Source organism: Anomaloglossus baeobatrachus, chromosome 3 (assembly GCF_048569485.1).
Source record: "Anomaloglossus baeobatrachus isolate aAnoBae1 chromosome 3, aAnoBae1.hap1, whole genome shotgun sequence".
Lineage (NCBI taxonomy): Eukaryota > Metazoa > Chordata > Amphibia > Anura > Aromobatidae > Anomaloglossus > Anomaloglossus baeobatrachus.
The window spans coordinates 21,883,725-21,901,768 of record NC_134355.1 but is presented as its reverse complement, the minus strand read 5'-3'; the positions used below and the strand labels follow the sequence as shown (position 1 = coordinate 21,901,768).

Genomic DNA, 18,044 nt, shown 5'->3' with positions numbered 1-18,044 from the left:
GTGGTCAACAGTGTCAAAGGCAGCAGAAAGGTCAAGAAGAATAAGCAGAGAGTGGTCACCGTTACGTTTTGCTGTCAATAGGTCATTGGTCACTTTGACAAGGGCAGTTTCTGTTGAGTGTAAAGGGCGGAAGCCAGACTGTAAAGGATCTAGAAGAGAGTGAGAGGAGAGGTAGCGGGTGAGGCGAGAGTAGACCAGGCGCTCCAAGAGTTTAGAGATGAAGGAGAGATTGGAGACTGGTCTGTAGTTGCTTGTGCAGGACGGATCGAGAGAAGTTTTTTTTTAATAATGGAGTAATGATGGAGTGTTTGAGGGAGGAGGGGAAGATACCCGAAGAGAGAGAGAGATTGAAGATTTTAGTTAGGTGAGTGGCGACAACCGGAGAGAGGGACTGGAGTAGAGGTGTGGGGAAGGGATCAGTAGGGCAAGTTGTAGGACGAGAGGAGGATAGGAGCCTGGAGACTTCCTCCTCTGTGACTGGGTCAAATGTGGAAAGTGAGCTGGATGGAATATGGGGAGGGATGGGATTCACAGGGCTTGGTGGCTGGGAGCTGATCTCTTGGCGGATGTTTTCTATTTTCTCTGTGAAATACGAGGCCAGGTCATCAGCATGAAGGGCTGTGACAGGGGTCTGTACTTTGGGACTGAGGAGGGAGTGAAAGGTGTCAAAGAGTTTTTTTGGATTGTTGGCAAGTGAGGAAACAAGGTTGGTGAAGTAGGTCTGTTTGGCGAGGTGAAGGGAATAGTTATAGGTCCTTAACATGAACTTGTAGTGGATGAAGTTTTCTGGTGTGCGGGTTTTCCTCCATAGGCGTTCGGCGCTCCTGGAGCATCGCTGGAGAAATCGAGTTTGTGATGTGAGCCAGGGCTGTTTTACTCTGTGTTTGGTCTTTCTGAGGGTGAGGGGCGCTACTTGGTCTAGCGTAGTCCTGAGTGTGTCATTGTAGTGCTTTACAGCCAGATCAGGACAGGAAAGTGAGGATATAGGGGACAGTGATGTGTGTAAAGAGTCTGAAAGTGTCTGAGAATCGATGGCCTGTAGGTTTCTGAATGTGTGATTGGTGGGAGTGTGCTGGGGCGGACGAGGGTTTGTGAGCTTGAAGGAGAGGATGTTGTGGTCAGAGAGGGGAAGAGGTGAGTTGTCAAAGTCAGAGATTGAGCAGAGGCGGATAAAGACCAGGTCAAGGGTGTTACCATCTTCATGTGTCTCAGAGGATGAGAGCTGTGAGAGGCCAAGGGAGGTGGTGAGAGATAGAAGCTGGGATGCAGAAGGGGAGGAGGGGCTGTTCATGGGGATGTTAAAGTCTCCTAGGATCAGGGTTGGTAACTCTGAGGACATGAAGTGTGACAGCCAGGCTGAAAAGTGGTCAAGGAACTGGGTGGGTGAGCCTGGTGGACGGTATATGACAGCTACTCTGAGGGAGAGGGGATGGAAGAGCCTGATGGTGTGGACCTCAAAGGATGGGAATGAGAGTGATGGAGCTGGGGGGATGACCTGGAAAGTGCACTGTGGGGACAGTAGTAAGCCTACTCCACCACCATGTCTGTTTCCAGGTCTTGGTGAATGGGAAAAGTGTAAACCACCATGAGAGATGGCAGCAGGGGAAGTAGTATCAGAATCCTGAATCCAGGTTTCAGTTAGGCCTAGTAAGTTAAGAGAGTTATTGAGAAAGAGGTTGTGGATGTAAGGAAGCTTGTTACATACGGACCGTGGATTCCATAGAGCACAATTAAAAGAGGGAAGCGAGGGTGTACAGGGAATGTTAATAATATTATCAGGGTTTCTATGGGAGGTGGGGGAGGGGGTAAAGTTAGCCTGGGGTGGACCGGGATTAGGAGAGATATCACCTGAAAGAAGTAGGAGTAGAAGGAGAAAGGTCAGATGGTTTTTGGACTTGTGGCATGGCTTTTTTTGGAAGTCCCTGGAGCTTGATTGAGTCAGATTATTAAGATAGGTGAAAAGAGCCTAGGAGCTGTACATAGGAGAGGGGAGGAGAGAGGGGCTGATGTGGATGAGTGGTGATGGAGGGGGGACAGGGCGGTGAAAGTGAACAGAAAAAGCACATAGGATGATAGAGAGTGAGATAATAGTTAAGGTTAAAACAGATGGCGTCAAAGAGTAATTTACCTGCAGACTCCTGCCCTGACTAACTGCCATTGAGGTAACTGCCCAGCACTTCGCAATGATGGCACTTAGCAAGAGATGGCATGCATGCAACACCCCGCATGCATGCACCCCTTAACCCCTAGTGGTGGCTGCAGACAGGATCTTATCATGTATCTCTGTATACAGGGAGCTCCTCCTAGTGGTGGCTGCAGACAGGATCTTATCATGTATCTCTGTATACAGGGAGCTCCCCCTAGTGGTGGCTGCAGACAGGATCTTATCATGTATCTCTGTATACAGGGAGCTCTCCCTAGTGGTGGCTGCAGACAGGATCTTATCATGTATCTCTGTATACAGGGAGCTCCCCCTAGTGGTGGCTGCAGACAGGATCTTATCATGTATCTCTGTATACAGGGAGCTCCCCCTAGTGGTGGCTGCAGACAGGATCTTATCATGTATCTCTGTATACAGGGAGCTCCCCCTAGTGGTGGCTGCAGACAGGATCTTATCATGTATCTCTGTATACAGGGAGCTCCCCCTAGTGGTGGCTGCAGACTGGATCTTATCATGTATCTCTGTATACAGGGAGCTCCCCCTAGTGGTGACTGCAGACAGGATCTTATCATGTATCTCTGTATACAGGGAGCTCCCCCTAGTGGAGACTGCAGACAGGATCTTATCATGTATCTCTGTATACAGGGAGCTCCCCCTAGTGGTGGCTGCAGACAGGATCTTATCATGTATCTCTGTATACAGGGAGCTCCCCCTAGTGGTGGCTGCAGACAGGATCTTATCATGTATCTCTGTATACAGGGAGCTCCCCCTAGTGGTGGCTGCAGGCAGGATCTTATCATGTATCTCTGTATACAGGGAGCTCCCCCTAGTGGTGGCTGAAGACAGAATATCATCATGTATCTCTGTATATAGGGAGCTCCCCCTAGTGGTGGCTGCAGACAGGATCTTATCATGTATCTCTGTATACAGGGAGCTCCCCCTAGTGGTGGCTGCAGACAGGATCTTATCATGTATCTCTGTATACAGGGAGCTCCCCCTAGTGGTGGCTGCAGACAGGATATTATCATGTATCTCTGTATACAGGGAGCTCCCCCTAGTGGTGGCTGCAGACAGGATCTTATCATGTATCTCTGTATACAGGGAGCTCCCCCTAGTGGTGGCTGCAGACAGGATCTTATCATGTATCTCTGTATACAGGGAGCTCTCCCTAGTGGTGGCTGCAGACAGAATATTATCTTGTATTTTTATACCACTTTAAATATAATGCAATCATTTAATGTAGTGTTATTTGTGTGTGCGTTATAATTGTAGGTATTCAGAACATGAAAGATCCGCATATTATAGGAGCAGAGAGCCTTGTTCCAGTGGCCCTTCCTCACAGTAAGTATCAGATTAGTAATATATACATGATATACAGTGATAATCTGAGGATTTCTGCTTTTTCCGCACCTTATGTTATATCAGTGTCTATTTACAATTTATTATGTAAAATATTAATGAAAGTACCTTACATAAATAGCGGCCGGACGCTGCCATCTCTATATAGATATTAAAAACATCAAAAGTTTCGTACATACAATTTTAAGAATTAATATCTATTTTTTTTTCTCATTTGGATATTCAGACCATTTTTGCCTTTCTTTTTCGTGATATGTCGGGCCCATATTTAATATAATTTGTATTCTATGCAAAGAAAATATGTAACAATAAAGAATAAAATGGAAATAAATGTCTATTATTCAAAATAATATTTACTAGCAAAAAAATCTATTAAATTTCATTTCCTTTTATAGCAATTATTTCTATATATCAGAAATCGTTTTTTGTTGTTTTTGTTGGGGTTTTTTTCAGGCATGGGGCTAGAAAAAGTGATTGTGGAGCTTTTATTATTTATTTTTTAATATATTTCGCGCATTGTTTGCCTCATAAGGTTATAATAAACTTTATAATTGTAGATTTTCAGATAATGAAACATGGGCAAGCGAAAGGAGCCGAGAATGTCGCTCCAGCAGCATCCCGTCACAGTAAGTAGCAGATAAGTCCCTATTTATTAACTAGTAAACTGCACAATTCCCTTACATTACATCAGTGGAGCTGCCACTTACTTTCCAAACTAGGATTCTCTTGTAATTAGTGGTGATGAGTGAGCGCTAAAATGCTTGAGCGCTCGGTCCTCGAATCGAGCAGGTCAGACGCTTGGATGATCTACATTCGAGTAACGAGTACAATGGAAGTCAATGGGATACTGTCATGGTCGTCTCTCTGTTGTCGAGACCAGTGACAGTTTCTGGGCCAGAGTCTCTTTGCCTTGTGAGACTCCTGTATTCCCTTTCCTTTGGGGAGGAGAGGGTTAATGTCAGTATTCCTTGCAAGCAAGCATTCTTAGTACCTTCCCTGTTTTCAGTTTGGACCAGTCCCTATATATACCCTCTGCTGCTTGTAGAGGGTGTCAGTTATTCTTACTCATTTGGATGCTTGGCCTGGAGGTGGAAGGAGCTGGTGGAGCCCTCTCTGGAAGTTGAGCTTAGGCTGTCTGTTGTTTTTCTGCTGTATGTATTTCCTTCCTCTGGTGTGTTATTAGTGGAGCGGTGGGGTTAGCGTCCCTCATCTTCCTGGTCACTAGCCAGGTCTATTACAGGGTCTGCCAGGGTCTGAGGTATCCCGTTCCGTGAGAGGTGCAGAACTTTTATAGGGACTGGCTAGGAGTGTAGGTTACAGCTGCAGATGAGTGAAGGAGGTGTACCATCTTACCCCTCACTAGTGCTAGGGCCCACCATTGTAAAAGTGTCCCCGGTGTACCCCTTGTTTTGTTGAGTGTTGTGTCGTACGCCTTACTTGCCGTTGTCACTCACATGACAGATATTTGATCAATTTTTGGGAAAGACCCTAAAAGGAGGACCGGGGAAGCAGGAATATTACTGAAATGGATGGGAACAGCATGGCATTATATAAGTCCTCTGGATGGTTCCTGAGAGGAGAGGTACCTAGGAGACTGCATTGGGAAGCAGCTTGCAGCAACAGAAAGCTCCTCACTATTTCCTCTGAGAACAATGTAAAGTAATAAAATAATGTTTTGAATGTAACTTTTTCTTTTGTTTTCATGTAGTGACTTTGACTCTGCGCTCAGCTTAAATGCTCAGAATCCTAAGGTAAAGGGAAACTCGTCTACATAATTGCTTTGATCAATGCTCAACTTTTGCCCGCTCAGATTTTCTTGTATGAAATATCTTTGCATATGCTTATACACATGGGATATAATAAGCACAGAACTGGAGAAATCCTTCAGAATTAAACAGCAGCACCAATCGAACATCAACTTTCTGCTTCAGAACTGTTCCTCAGGGGAGGAGCATTGTCTGACCACACCCCTTTTCCCTTCTGCTTAGCCAATAACCTGCTTTCTCATATCTACAGCACTGTAGGGAAGCCTGTACTAACCATCTCTGTTTTATGCATGACTGCAGGGATTTAGCATAACCTTTCTGCAATAATAAGTTTATAAATTACTGGGGGTGGTGGATTATTTTACTTGGTAACTGTAAGTAAAATATGTTCTTGTAATATTTATTTTTCCACTCCACATACAGGTAGTTTTAACGAAATATCAAGAAGAAAACTATGAAGATATTTTTACCCATTATACCAATCAGGTGATTATATTAATATTGGGAACATGTTCTTTATTGTTAGGGTGGAGACAGGAGTAGTGGCCCGTGTTCAGTTAATGGGTAGCCAAAAACCTTGGACCAGTTGGTCCCGTGCACAGCCCCAAAGAATATAATAGGTACAAGTGACATAGTTACATAGTTACTAAGGTTGAAAAAAAGACCTCGGCCCATCTAGTTCCCCCTTCCTCCACCAGTTCTACACCTGGTCACCAAGTCACTTATAACCCACAATGTTGTGTGTACTGAGGAAATCATCCAGCCCTTTTTTAAAAGCTGTTATAGTATCTTCCATTACTACCTCTTGTGGTAGTGTATTGCACAGTCTGACCGCTCTAACTGTAAAGAACCCTTTCCTATTTAGCTGTCGGAATCGCTTTTCTTCCACTCGCAGTGAGTGCCCCTGGTCCTTAGTATTGTCTTTGGAAGAAATAAGTCCTGTGCCAGTCCTTTATATTGACCACACATATATTTATACATATAGATGAGATCTCCTCTGAGACATCTTTTTTCTAAGCTAAACATATCTAACTTTTTCACCCTCTCATCATACGGGCGGCCTCCATTCCTCATCAGACGGGCGGCCTCCATTACTTATCATACGGGCGGCCTCCATTCCTCATCATACGGGCGGCCTCCATTACTTATCATACGGGCGGCCTCCATTACTTATCATACGGGCGGCCTCCATTCCTCATCATACGAGCGGCCTCCATTACTTATCATACGGGCGGCCTCCATTACTTATCATACGGGCGGCCTCCATTCCTCATCATACGGGCGGCCTCCATTCCTTGTAATAGTCTAGTTGCCTGCCTTTGAACTACCTCTAACTTCTGAATGTCCTTTTTAAAATGTGGAGCCCAAAACTGGATCCCATATTCCAGATGTGGCCTTACAAGTGATTTATAGAGGGGTAACAATACGTTGGGATCACGGGATCTAATCTCTCTTTTTATACACCCTAAAATCTTGTTTGCTTTAGCAGCTGCTGCCTGACATTGAGAGCTGCTGCTCAGCTTATTTGTAATGAGAATACCCAAGTCCTTCTCCTGTTCTGTAGTCCCGAGTTTACTTCCATTTAATGTATACGCAGCTATAGGATTACTCCGTCCTAGGTGCATTACTTTACATTTATCAACATTAAATCTCATTTGCCAAGTATCTGTGTTACGAGGGGGACCCGGGGAAGCGTGCCAAGATGGGGAATGGACAGCTTCCGCCGGTCAAGGTCCACTGTGCGGTGTAAGGGACCGCTGCTATGGTGGGTGAAGAGTGAGCGGGTTGCTGCTAGCGATCGTCTGGAATGTCACAGACGATCTATGTACACCGGTCTGCTCTAACCCGTGTGGGTTGTATGGCAGGGATCACACGGCTCGGTGTACCTGTTGCACGGGGAAGCACAGAGGTGCCCACGCACGTGTGCCAGTGGAAGTCACGAGAATATGGCACGAGGGTAGCACAGAGGTGCCCACGCACGTGTGCTTTCAATAACCAGGTGAGTCCAGTGGAGACTCGAGGAGCTCACCTGGGACAGGAACACGGCCTGTAGAAGGAGCTACTGCCGGAGCAGCAAGGCAGGGACACGGCCTGCAAACCAGGGGCTGCCTAAGCAGCAAGGGCCAAGCCCACAGAGGAAGATAATGCCTGAGCAGTGGCGTGGCAGCACGCTGCCAGACATCCAAACATAGAAGGACGGTCGCGCGCCGCCATGATGGCAGGAGGAGCTTTTAAGGAGGTGTAGCTCCAGCCAAGGGCGGGCGCGAGGCGGAGATGATGGACTTGACCCAATCAGGATCCACGACATCCCAGCCTGGCCAGTCAGGATTCACCACGTCACCAGCCTTGTCATCAAGCCGTGTGACGTCAGTGGGCGAATCAGGATCCACCAAGCATAGCACATGCTCACCCTCCTGCCTCTGGGAAATAGAGGCGGGATCCTCGGTCTCACAATGTGTAGAGATAACGGGAGTCTCACTGCTTCCCTGAGCAGCAAACCTCTGCACATTGCGCAACCTCACAGACCTTCGAGGCTGCTGAGCAGGAGGAGCTGCGGCAGGAAAGGAATGGGAGACCGTCTCATTTCTTGCAACAGGAGTACCACTAGGTGTCACCCTTGTGCTGCCTCTCTGAGGAGGTTTCTCCTGCACTCTGCGCAGTCTGGCAGACCTTCGGCGCTGCTGAGGAGGAGCACTCGTGGCAGGCAAGGAGACTGTCTCATTCCTTGCCACAGGAGAGCCACGAGGTGTAACATATCTGCCCATTCTGACATCTTATCCAGATCGTGTTGTAATATTGTACTATCAAGGTCAGTTTTTAATATCCTACATAGTTTGGTGTCATCAGCAAAGACTGACACTTTACTATCAATCCCATCCACAAGGTCATTAATAAAGAGATTAAAAAGAATCGGTCCAAGCACAGATCCTTGCGGCCCCCACTGCTCCCAGTACAGATCCTTGCGGCCCCCACTGCTCCCAGTACAGATCCCTGCGGTCCCCACTGCTCCCAGTACAGATCCCTGCAGTCCCCACTGCTCCCAATGTGGCGCCCCTGACCTGGTCAGGCACCAGTGAGTACCTGCACCCATGCTGGGGACAGTACAAAACAGGTAATCCAGAAGGCTGACCGAGGTGTGACTACACAGGCGCATAGTGATCAGGTCTCACACATGTACCTTTGGGAGGACCCCTGGGGATCCCAGGAGGGGGCGAGGCCTCCATCTCCACTCAAGGGGTGTGGTAGAGAGCCTGGTTGCTAGGTGGCGTAGGCAGGCACAAAGGGAAAAGAGAAGGAGGAGTCTGAAGCAGAGTGTGGAGGAGTGAGGAGCATGGAAGTGGAGCTCAGACAGGAGCAGCAGGGCAGGTCCCACAAGTGAGCCGGTTTAGTGTGCAGCTCAGGGAGAGCAGAAGTCGACCCTGGAGCTGTTGCAGTCTAACAGCGTCCGCGCAGTGACTACTGACGGGGGAGAACGGTCACCTAGTGGTGCCGTCTGAAATCCACACAAGGCTAAAGAGAGAGCAACGGAGTGGAGAGTAAGAGGACTGCTAGGGAGGTACCAGGCCCGCAGGGGTAACAGGTCCCAGTGCAGAGATAGATCCAGCTTTCTTCTGCCAAACCTGCCTGAGGGGGCACTTCAAACCCCCAAGACAACACCACAGAGTCCGCAGCCACGTAGCAAAGTGAGGGCCCATAGTTCACAGGAGGCAAGCAGCCGGAGTGACCTGGTCCAGGCTACAAGCAAACGGGCCGAAACGAGGGGAGCAGCAACTTCCCTGGGTGACCCCCATAGGGACTGCAAGTCGGGGTTACCACAAACAACAGAAGGGCTAAGGAAGGCGAGTCAGTAGCCACCCTCATCAGTCAGCCTGAAGGACACCTGGTTCCAGCCTGGTTCATCCCAGCTACGCCCGGGTTACTCACCCTGCCATCATCAGTGAGTAAAACCCCTGAAAGACATTCTGCTTGTGTTGAGTTATTCTGCGCCTTGTGGTTCCACACACTTACACAGGGCCCTGGGGCTTGCCTCACTCTCAGGAGGCTATTACAACTGACTGCACCCACCATCAGCCCCAGGCATCCCTTAATCTGCAGTGGCGGTCCCCATTGACCGCAATTCTGAGAGTGGCGTCACGACAATCAAAATAGAGGATTTCCTACCGGTGACAGGATCCAGCCGCGTGGAGTCCCTGAAGGTAATGCACAGCTGCACCGACACCGCACCTCGGGGCCCCACACCAGTACAGATCCCTGCAGTCCCCACTGCTCCCAGTACAGATCCCTGCGGCACCCCACTGCTCCCAGTACAGATCCCTGCGGCCCCCACTGCTCCCAGTACAGATCCCTGCGGCACCCCACTGCTCCCAGTACAGATCCCTGTGGTCCCCACTGCTCCCAGTACAGATCCCTGCGGCACCCCACTGCTCCCAGCACAGATCCCTGCGGCCCCCACTGCTCCCAGTACTGATCCCTGCGGCACCCCACTGCTGACTATAGCCCATTTAGAGAATGTACCATTTATGACTACTCTTTGTTTCCTATCTTTTAGCCAATTCCTTACCCAGTTGCATATTGTGTCCCCTAGCCCTTGCTTCTGGAGCTTTAGTATAAGGCTATTATGTGGTACAGTATCAAATGCCTTTGCAAAGTCCAAATAAATCACATCAGCTGCATTACCAATATCCAGGTTTGAACTTACCCCCTCATAGAACCCCAACAGGTTGGTTAGACACGACTTATATTTCATGAATCCATGCTGTTTGTCAGTTATATTATTTTCTGCAATATATTTTTGCATGTCATCCCTTAAAATGCCCTCAAAAACTTTGCATACTACTGATGTCAGGCTTACTGGACGGTAGTTACCTGGATCTACCCTCTTACCTTTTTTAAATATCGGTACCACATCAGCAATCCTCCAATCCTGAGGCACCAACCCTGTTACAAGCGAGTCTAAAAAGATGAGATACAGAGGTCTGTCGATTACGGAGCTCAATTCCCTCAATATTCGTGGATGAATGCCATCTGGCCCTGGGGATTTGTCAATGTTTAATTTACTCAGACGTAGGCGTACTTCATCTTGTGTTAAATTAATTATGCAAAAGATGAGGATGTCCAGCTCTTCAGGCAAAAAAATCACGTCTTTATTTTATCATGCAGACACAAAGAATGACATGACCAGCACAACGCGTTTCAGGTGAAAGCACTCACCCTTAATCATGAAACTGGATAGATGGTGCTGCAAAGCTTATATGCAAATGCTAATCAATGTAACAGATGTTTAAATTACTTCAGCACCTTACATGCATGAAATTACACCTTACTTCGTGCATGTAAGGTGCTGAAGTAATTTAAACATCTGTTACATTGATTAGCATTTGCATATAAGCTTTGCAGCACCATCTATCCAGTATCATGATTAGGGGTGAGTGCTTTCACCTGAAACGCGTTGTGCTGGTCATGTCATTCTTTGTGTCTGCATGATAAAATAAAGACGTGATTTTTTTGCCTGAAGAGCTGGACATCCTCATCTTTTGCATTATTTTGGGCTGTGGCAGTGCCTGTCCGTGCTCCAGGACGAAATCAAGACTGAGCTTTTTCCACGGTGAGCTGATTCATACTATTGAACTTTTAATTAATTATACCTGGTGAAGAACTTTGATTTTTCACTTGTTGAATGATCCCTGGTACAGTCAGTTCCTTGGTGAACACAGATGAGAAATGCCTATTTAATATCTCAGTCTTTTGTTTGTCCTCTATAACTAACTTGTTATTATATTTTAAGGGGCCAATACTATGCTTTGTTTTCCTTTTGGCATTAATGTGTTTATAAAAGATTTTGGGATTTATATTAATGTCATTGGCGATTTTTGTTTCAGTAGCTAGTTCTGCTTGTTTGATTTCTTTTTTGCATTTCCTATTGATATCTTTATACTCCTGCAATTCTATTTCTGTATTTTCAGCCTTCAAGATATTAAACGCCCTTTGTTTTTGTTTTATTATACTTTGTACAGTCTTATTTATCCATAGTGGTTTCTTTTTATTCCGGGACATTTTATTACCAGAGGGTATAAGTTTTTTACAGGACTCTAGCAGTATATCCTTAAACCTTCCCCATTTATGTTCGGTATCCCCAGTTACCAGGACTTTGTCCCAATCTACACATTTAAGCTCTTCCCTTAATTTGTTAAAATCAGCTTTCCTAAAATTCCACGTTTTAGCATTTCCCCTTTGAAATGTTCTATTGAATATTACTTTGAAGCTTACCATATTATGATCACTGGTGCCCAAGTGCTCCCGGATCTGTCAAGTGCTCCTGGACCTGTAGATCTGAAATTGTATCCGGTCTATTTGACAGGAGTAGATCCTGCAGATTATCTCCCCTTGTCGGTTCATCTACCATCTGAGAGAGGAAATGGTCTTGAATGGTAGATAAGAACTTACAGCTTTTAGCACAACCAGAAGATTCTATGTCCCACTGAATGTCTGGATAGTTAAAATCCCCCATAATAAGAACCCGATTATTATTATTAGATGCCTTTTCAATTTGTTCCAGCATTTCACCCTCTATTTGTTCAGGTATGTTAGGAGGCTTATAGCAAACTCCAGTTAGCATTTTTCCATTATTCCCCTCCCCATTTACATTTACCCATACTGACTCTACATTGTTGCAGTTCCCCGCAATGTCATCATACAACACAGGTTTTAGGTTAGATTTGATAAATATACACACCCCACCACCTTTTTTGTCTTTCCTGTCCCTCCTAAATGTACTATAACCCTGTATGTTTGTCACCCAGTCATGGCTTTCATCCAGCCAGGTTTCCGTAATGCCCACCACATCATAATCCATGGTTGACATAAGAGTCTCCAATTCATTCATTTTGTTTGCAAGACTTCTTGCATTTTCCAATAGACATTTAATCCTATTAACACCTTTATTACTCCTAGCCTCGCTACGTTCCTTGCATGTCCCATCCCCCCCTAATCCTTCATTGACCCCTACCATCTCACTGTCTCTATCTGCTCTATCTATCCCCTTATTTGCTCCACTACCCTCCCTCCCCCCCGATCCTAGTTTAAAAGCTCCTCCATCCGTCTGACCATTTTCTCCCCCAGCACAGCTGCACCTTCCCCATTGAGGTGCAGCCCGTCCCTACCGTAGAGCCTGTAGCTGACTGAGAAGTCAGCCCAGTTCTCCATGAACCCGAACCCTTCCTTCCTGCACCAATTTCTAAGCCACGTGTTTATCTCCCTAAGCTCCCGCTGTCTTTCTAGTGACGCTCGTGGCACCGGTAGTATTTCTGAAAACACCACCTTGGAGGTCCTGGACTTCAGCTTCTCTCCTAGTTCCCTGTAATCATTTTTAAGGACCTTCCACCTGCCTCTAACTTTGTCATTAGTACCTATGTGCACCATGACCGTTGGGTTTTCCCCAGCCCCACCCCGCAATCTGTCTATCCGATGCGCAATATGCCGAACCCGAGCACCCGGGAGACACCACACTGTTCGGCATTCACGGTCTCGGCGACAGATGACCCTGTCTGTCCGCCTAATTATAGAGTCCCCTACCACCAACATCTGTCTGGGCTTTGCTGCACTCCTATTTCCCTCCTTCCTACAGCAGTTGTTTTCCTGGTTGCTAGTGTGTCGCCCTGGGCAAGCCAGGGGTCACAGGTCACAACACCACCACACCCCACACTCCAGGTAGGCACATCACAGCTAACCAGAAATCCTTGTTGCCTTCCTTCAGAGGCTGATGATTCACACCAGGGGGTGGGCCAGGCGGTTGGCTCCGCCCACCAAGGAGATCACAGCTCTGGAGGCGGGAAGTACCAGGCAGAACAGTCAGGGAGGAGGAAGTGGAAGGAGTGGAGGAGTAGCCCAGGCTGGGCTAAAGTAAACAGCAAGTGACAGTAAGAAAAGTGAAAGTGGAAAAGGAGGAAAGCAAGAAGTGGTGACAGAGCAGAGAGTGTGCAAAGCCTGAAGGGTCCAGCTTTGTGGAGGGCCAGAACAGCAAGGTCAGCGACGGCGGTGACTGTCTGGAGGGGGACCGTTTGGAAGTTCCTGGAAGGACCCCGTTGGCTGTGTGCCCGGTGGTCTGGAGCAGTGTTCCGAAGGACAGTCAGCACCAGGGCAGGGGCCTCTCGGACCCCGGCAAGGCTAGGAGTCGCCAAATTTGCCGAATCCGTCAGTGAAGGGGACGTAGATCCCCCAGCAACCAAGTCCCGATTGACGGCAACAGCCCAACCTGAAGCAGAGAGACACCGCCACCGCCAAGGCACCAGTTTCTCAGGGCCAGCGCCTGCGGGCAAAGTGTAGAGCTCCTCCGGCCCAGATTGCAGTCGGGGAGCGGGTAACCGGAGGGAATCCACCGCTACCATCAGTCAAACTTAGGTGCAAGGAAGAGGGACATCACCGTCACCTACCGGGAGTGCAGGTGCAGCCGTCTGTGGGACCGTCCTACCAGCCGTTTGGTTTACCGTACAAACTGTGTCCATGTCTCAGGCTGAGTGAGTACCACAGTGCCGCAAGGCACAGCGCTGCCCCCGCGTCCCTGCGCCCACCAGGCCCCGCACCTCTCCACCCATCACCGGGCCCCGGGATCACCAACCCCTACCCACGGAGGGGCAACACAACACCTGGCTGCTCCCCATCACCATCCCCGGGATCCCCACCCAGAGCAGCGGTGGTGCAATCACCACAACCGTGGGTGGCGTCACGAACTATAACCATCCCCACACCCAACAAACCCCTTTCACTCACGGGCGAGGAGTGTCGCTCGAGGAACCCCGGGATCCGGCCCACAGCTCGAGCCACCACTGAGCAGCTGTCGGACCCGAGCAGAAGGGGTGAGCGTAGTGTCCCGACACCCTCCTCCCCGCCCGCGACAACTTGGCGTCACGAACAGGATCTTACCGCTCTGCCGTCTGGTAGAGGTGCGCCTTGTTACCGCCGGAGGTATCCGGCAGAAAAATTTCAGAAGCCGCCATCTTTGACGCGAAGAGTTCCCGCTCGAGCGTCTTCTCGAGCAGTAGAGGCGCGATGGCCAAAACCCCGCCCCGAGAGAGGAGGGGCCGGAAAGAGCTAAGGGGGACGAAAACAAGATGTCTGCGCCCGACGGAGCCGCTGGAGGAGCGGTGGTCGCAGCCGCAGCGGCACCCGCGGATGGGAATGGGCCTGCCCAAGCCCCGGTTGTACCGGCGGGAGGTGCCGCGGCCCCCGCGCTCGCTCAGGTCATGCCGTTTTCCTTGCCCTATGCGCCCGGAGCTGCCTGGCTACCGCAGTATGATGGGAAACCGGATGCCCTACAGGCCTTCCGGAAAAAGCTTAACCCGTTGCTGGAGCTGTACCCCCTGACTGATAAGCAACGAGCGGCGATAGTGCTAGGCCAGCTAACCGGTGCGGCGGAGCAGGAAGCGGAGACCTGGGCCAAGGGGGACCGGCTCTCTGTAGCCACCATCTTTGAGAAGCTACAGACTGCCTTCGAGACCCGGACTGAAGCTGAGCTGAGGATGCAGTTTTACCAGTGCCGGCAACGAGCCGGGGATAGCATTCGGGACTATGCTCTACGTCTGCAGACCGCCCTCCGCACGCTGAAGCGGGTGAACTCTATTAATGAGGCGGATAGCAACAAGATGCTGGTGGAACAATTTGCGCAGGGGATGAGGTCCCCTGAGGATCGTAAACAACTCCGGCTGTGGGCTCTGGAACACCCTGATGTGGACTTTGCTGTGTTAAAAGAGCGGGCTATCAAAGCACTCCAGCCCCCAGCTGCCGAAGTTCTGGAACCCGTCCCGTGGCCCGTCGAGACAGCTCCTGTTGTGGCGGCCTCAGCCAGACCAACCTCTGTAATGCCGGCAGCCCCAAGCAGCACAGTCGAAGAGTTGGCAGCCCAGGTCCGTCGCATGGACGGAGACCTTGCCAAAATCCTTGCTGCACTGCAACCTTTGACCAGATCTCAGCCTCCAGCGCAGATACAGCTTGCTGACAGTCCCGAGGATGTTCCCTGGATGCAGCAGAGAAGTGCTAACAACCCGCGGAGCAGACCTCCAATCTGCTACAAGTGCCGTAAGCCGGGCCATTACTACCGACAGTGCCCGTTAAACGAGCAACCCCTGGGGCCCCGGGCCAATCCTCAGGAGTAGAACATCGTGGCCCCCCGGACTGGCGAGACCGATATATCGGGGCCCGCCCTATCATCCCCGTGACTGTGGACAGCATACCAGTGATGGCTCTCTTGGACACTGGATCACAGGTAACTACTATACCGTACAAGTTGTACCAGCGGTATTGGGCCGTAGACGAGCTGGCGCCCCCAGACAATAGCATAACGTTGATAGCCGCTAATGGACTTCCATTGACCCAGGTGGGGTATAAACAAGTGGCTATGACAGTGGGGCAAGCTGAACTACAACACCAGGGTATGATTGTGATCATGAATGAACCCAGTGATCATAACCCGAAGATAGTGCTGGGAACCAATGTGATGGAACACTGCATGGCTGATGTGTTGACCCTATTGCAACAGCTAGCCGCCACAGCGGCGGGGAGCCGGCAGAGGGCTGTGCAGCGTGAAATCCGTGCCCTGATGTACCGCCAGCATGTAAGCTCAACAGGAGGGGAGATTGGTGGAGTGAGAGTGATGGATGTTGCTCCATTGACTGTGCCCCCTAGGAGTGAGATGATGATCTGGTGTAGGGCAGCAGTAGGGCCTCAGGGGCGTGACTACCCCGCAATGATGGAGCCCATGTCTTCCGAGCACTGGCCCACCGTAATGGCCGCCCGAGGGGTGGTGGATGTGAAGAAAGGGAGAGTGCCTGTGAGAGTGTTGAACTGTGGGGAGGAAGAAGTCAGGCTTCCCCGGTATGCCACCATTGCCAAGCTGCTTACCATGGACCCTCACACTATCCATGAAGCCAGTCCATCCACACTCCAACCTGCCACCAACACTCCCCCACCCCAGGGGGACACAAAAGAGTGGCACCAACAGCTACATGTAGGCACTGATAATACCCCTACACATCACAGGGCGGGGGTACACAGGGTGGTGCAGGAGTACGAACAGGTTTTCAGTAAGCACCCCCTAGACTTCGGGCAGATCAAGGGGGTCCAACACCACATTCCCACAGGTGAACATCCCCCTGTCAAAGAGAGGTACAGACCTATTCCCCCTGCACATTACCAGTGTGCCAAGGATATGTTGAGGAATATGAAGGAGGCGGGGGTTATTCGGGACAGCTGTAGTCCCTGGGCCGCTCCGTTGGTACTGGTTAAGAAGAAGGACGGTACCATGCGGATGTGTGTGGACTACCGGAAGATCAACCAGGTAACCCATAAAGATGCCTATCCATTACCGCGTATTGAAGAGTCTTTGGCCGCACTGAGGACTGCAAACTACTTCTCGACCCTTGACCTCACCAGCGGGTACTGGCAAGTGGCCGTGGCTCCAGAGGACCGGGAGAAGACCGCCTTCACCACCCCGATGGGGCTCTGCGAATTCAATAGCATGCCGTTTGGGCTGTGCAATGCCCCTGGGACCTTCCAACGGTTGATGGAGTGCTGTCTGGGACATTTAAACTTCGAGACCGTCCTGCTGTATTTGGATGATGTGATTGTTTATTCCCAGACGTATGAAGCCCATCTGGAGCACCTGGCCGAGGTGTTCGCGTCCCTTGCCAAGTACGGGATGAAGTTGAAGCCCTCAAAATGCCATCTGCTGAAACCCAGGGTGCAGTATCTAGGGCATGTGGTGAGTGCGGATGGTGTCGCCCCCGACCCTGAGAAGATCACTGCCATCCAAAGCTGGCCGAGACCAACTACAGTGAGGGAGGTAAGGCAGTTTCTGGGTCTGGTGGGGTACTATCGGCGCTTTATAAAGGGGTACACGAAGATGGCTGCCCCCATGCAAGATCTCCTCGTGGGACAGACCAAAGGTGGTAGACCCATCGGAGCCCCACTGTCGTGGGAGGACAAGCATGAGGAGTCCTTTTGCCAGTTGAAGGCGGCCCTGACCGGAGAAGAGGTCCTGGCGTACCCTGACTATGGGCGCCCATTCATCCTCCACACGGACGCCAGTAACGTGGGGCTAGGAGCGGTCCTATCCCAGGTCCAGGATGGAAAGGAGAAGGTGATTGCCTACGCCAGCCGAAAACTCCGGCCGACCGAAAGGAACCCTGAGAACTATAGCTCCTTCAAGCTCGAGCTACTGGCGTTGGTGTGGGCTATCACGGAGCGGTTCCGTCACTATTTGGCGGCAGCAAAATTCACCGCATTCACGGACAACAATCCGCTGACTCACCTGAACACGGCCAAGTTGGGCGCGCTGGAGCAGCGGTGGGTAGCCCGGTTAGCCAACTATGATTTCACCATAAAGTACCGAGCTGGTCGTGTCAACATCAATGCAGATGCACTCTCCCGGATGCCCCATTTGTCAGAAGAGGGGTGCGAGGATGACGACCTCGAGGAGATTGAGTTACCTGCGTTTCACCAGCCGCCTACTGAAAGGGTACAAGTATGTCAGCAAAGGGTGGATCTGGACCCGCGGCCCAGTCAAGAGTGGCAGGACGCCCAGGACCAAGCGCCGGCTGTCCGCCTTGTCAAGACCCTGGTGGAACAAGGTGCTATGGGAATAGACCCTGCCGCTCCAGCCGAAGCCCAACGCTTGTGGAAAGAACGGAAACGGCTTTACCTACACCAAGGGAGGCTGTACCGTGAGCTGATCAACCCAAAGACCCATGAGAAAATATGCCAGTTAA

General features: G+C 50.1%; 1 protein-coding gene across 1 annotated transcript in view; it reads left to right on the top strand.

Annotated features, from left to right (window-relative positions):
* Nucleotides 1–18,044, top strand: part of LOC142294881 (calpain-13-like) — a 212,644-nt gene that overhangs the window by 156,357 nt on the left and 38,243 nt on the right. Inside the window, exons 18-21 of the mRNA XM_075337943.1 lie at nt 3,434–3,502; nt 4,078–4,146; nt 5,229–5,271; nt 5,710–5,772. Of these exons, the coding sequence (XP_075194058.1) occupies nt 3,434–3,502; nt 4,078–4,146; nt 5,229–5,271; nt 5,710–5,772 (244 nt within the window). The remainder of the gene's footprint in view (nt 1–3,433; nt 3,503–4,077; nt 4,147–5,228; nt 5,272–5,709; nt 5,773–18,044) is intronic.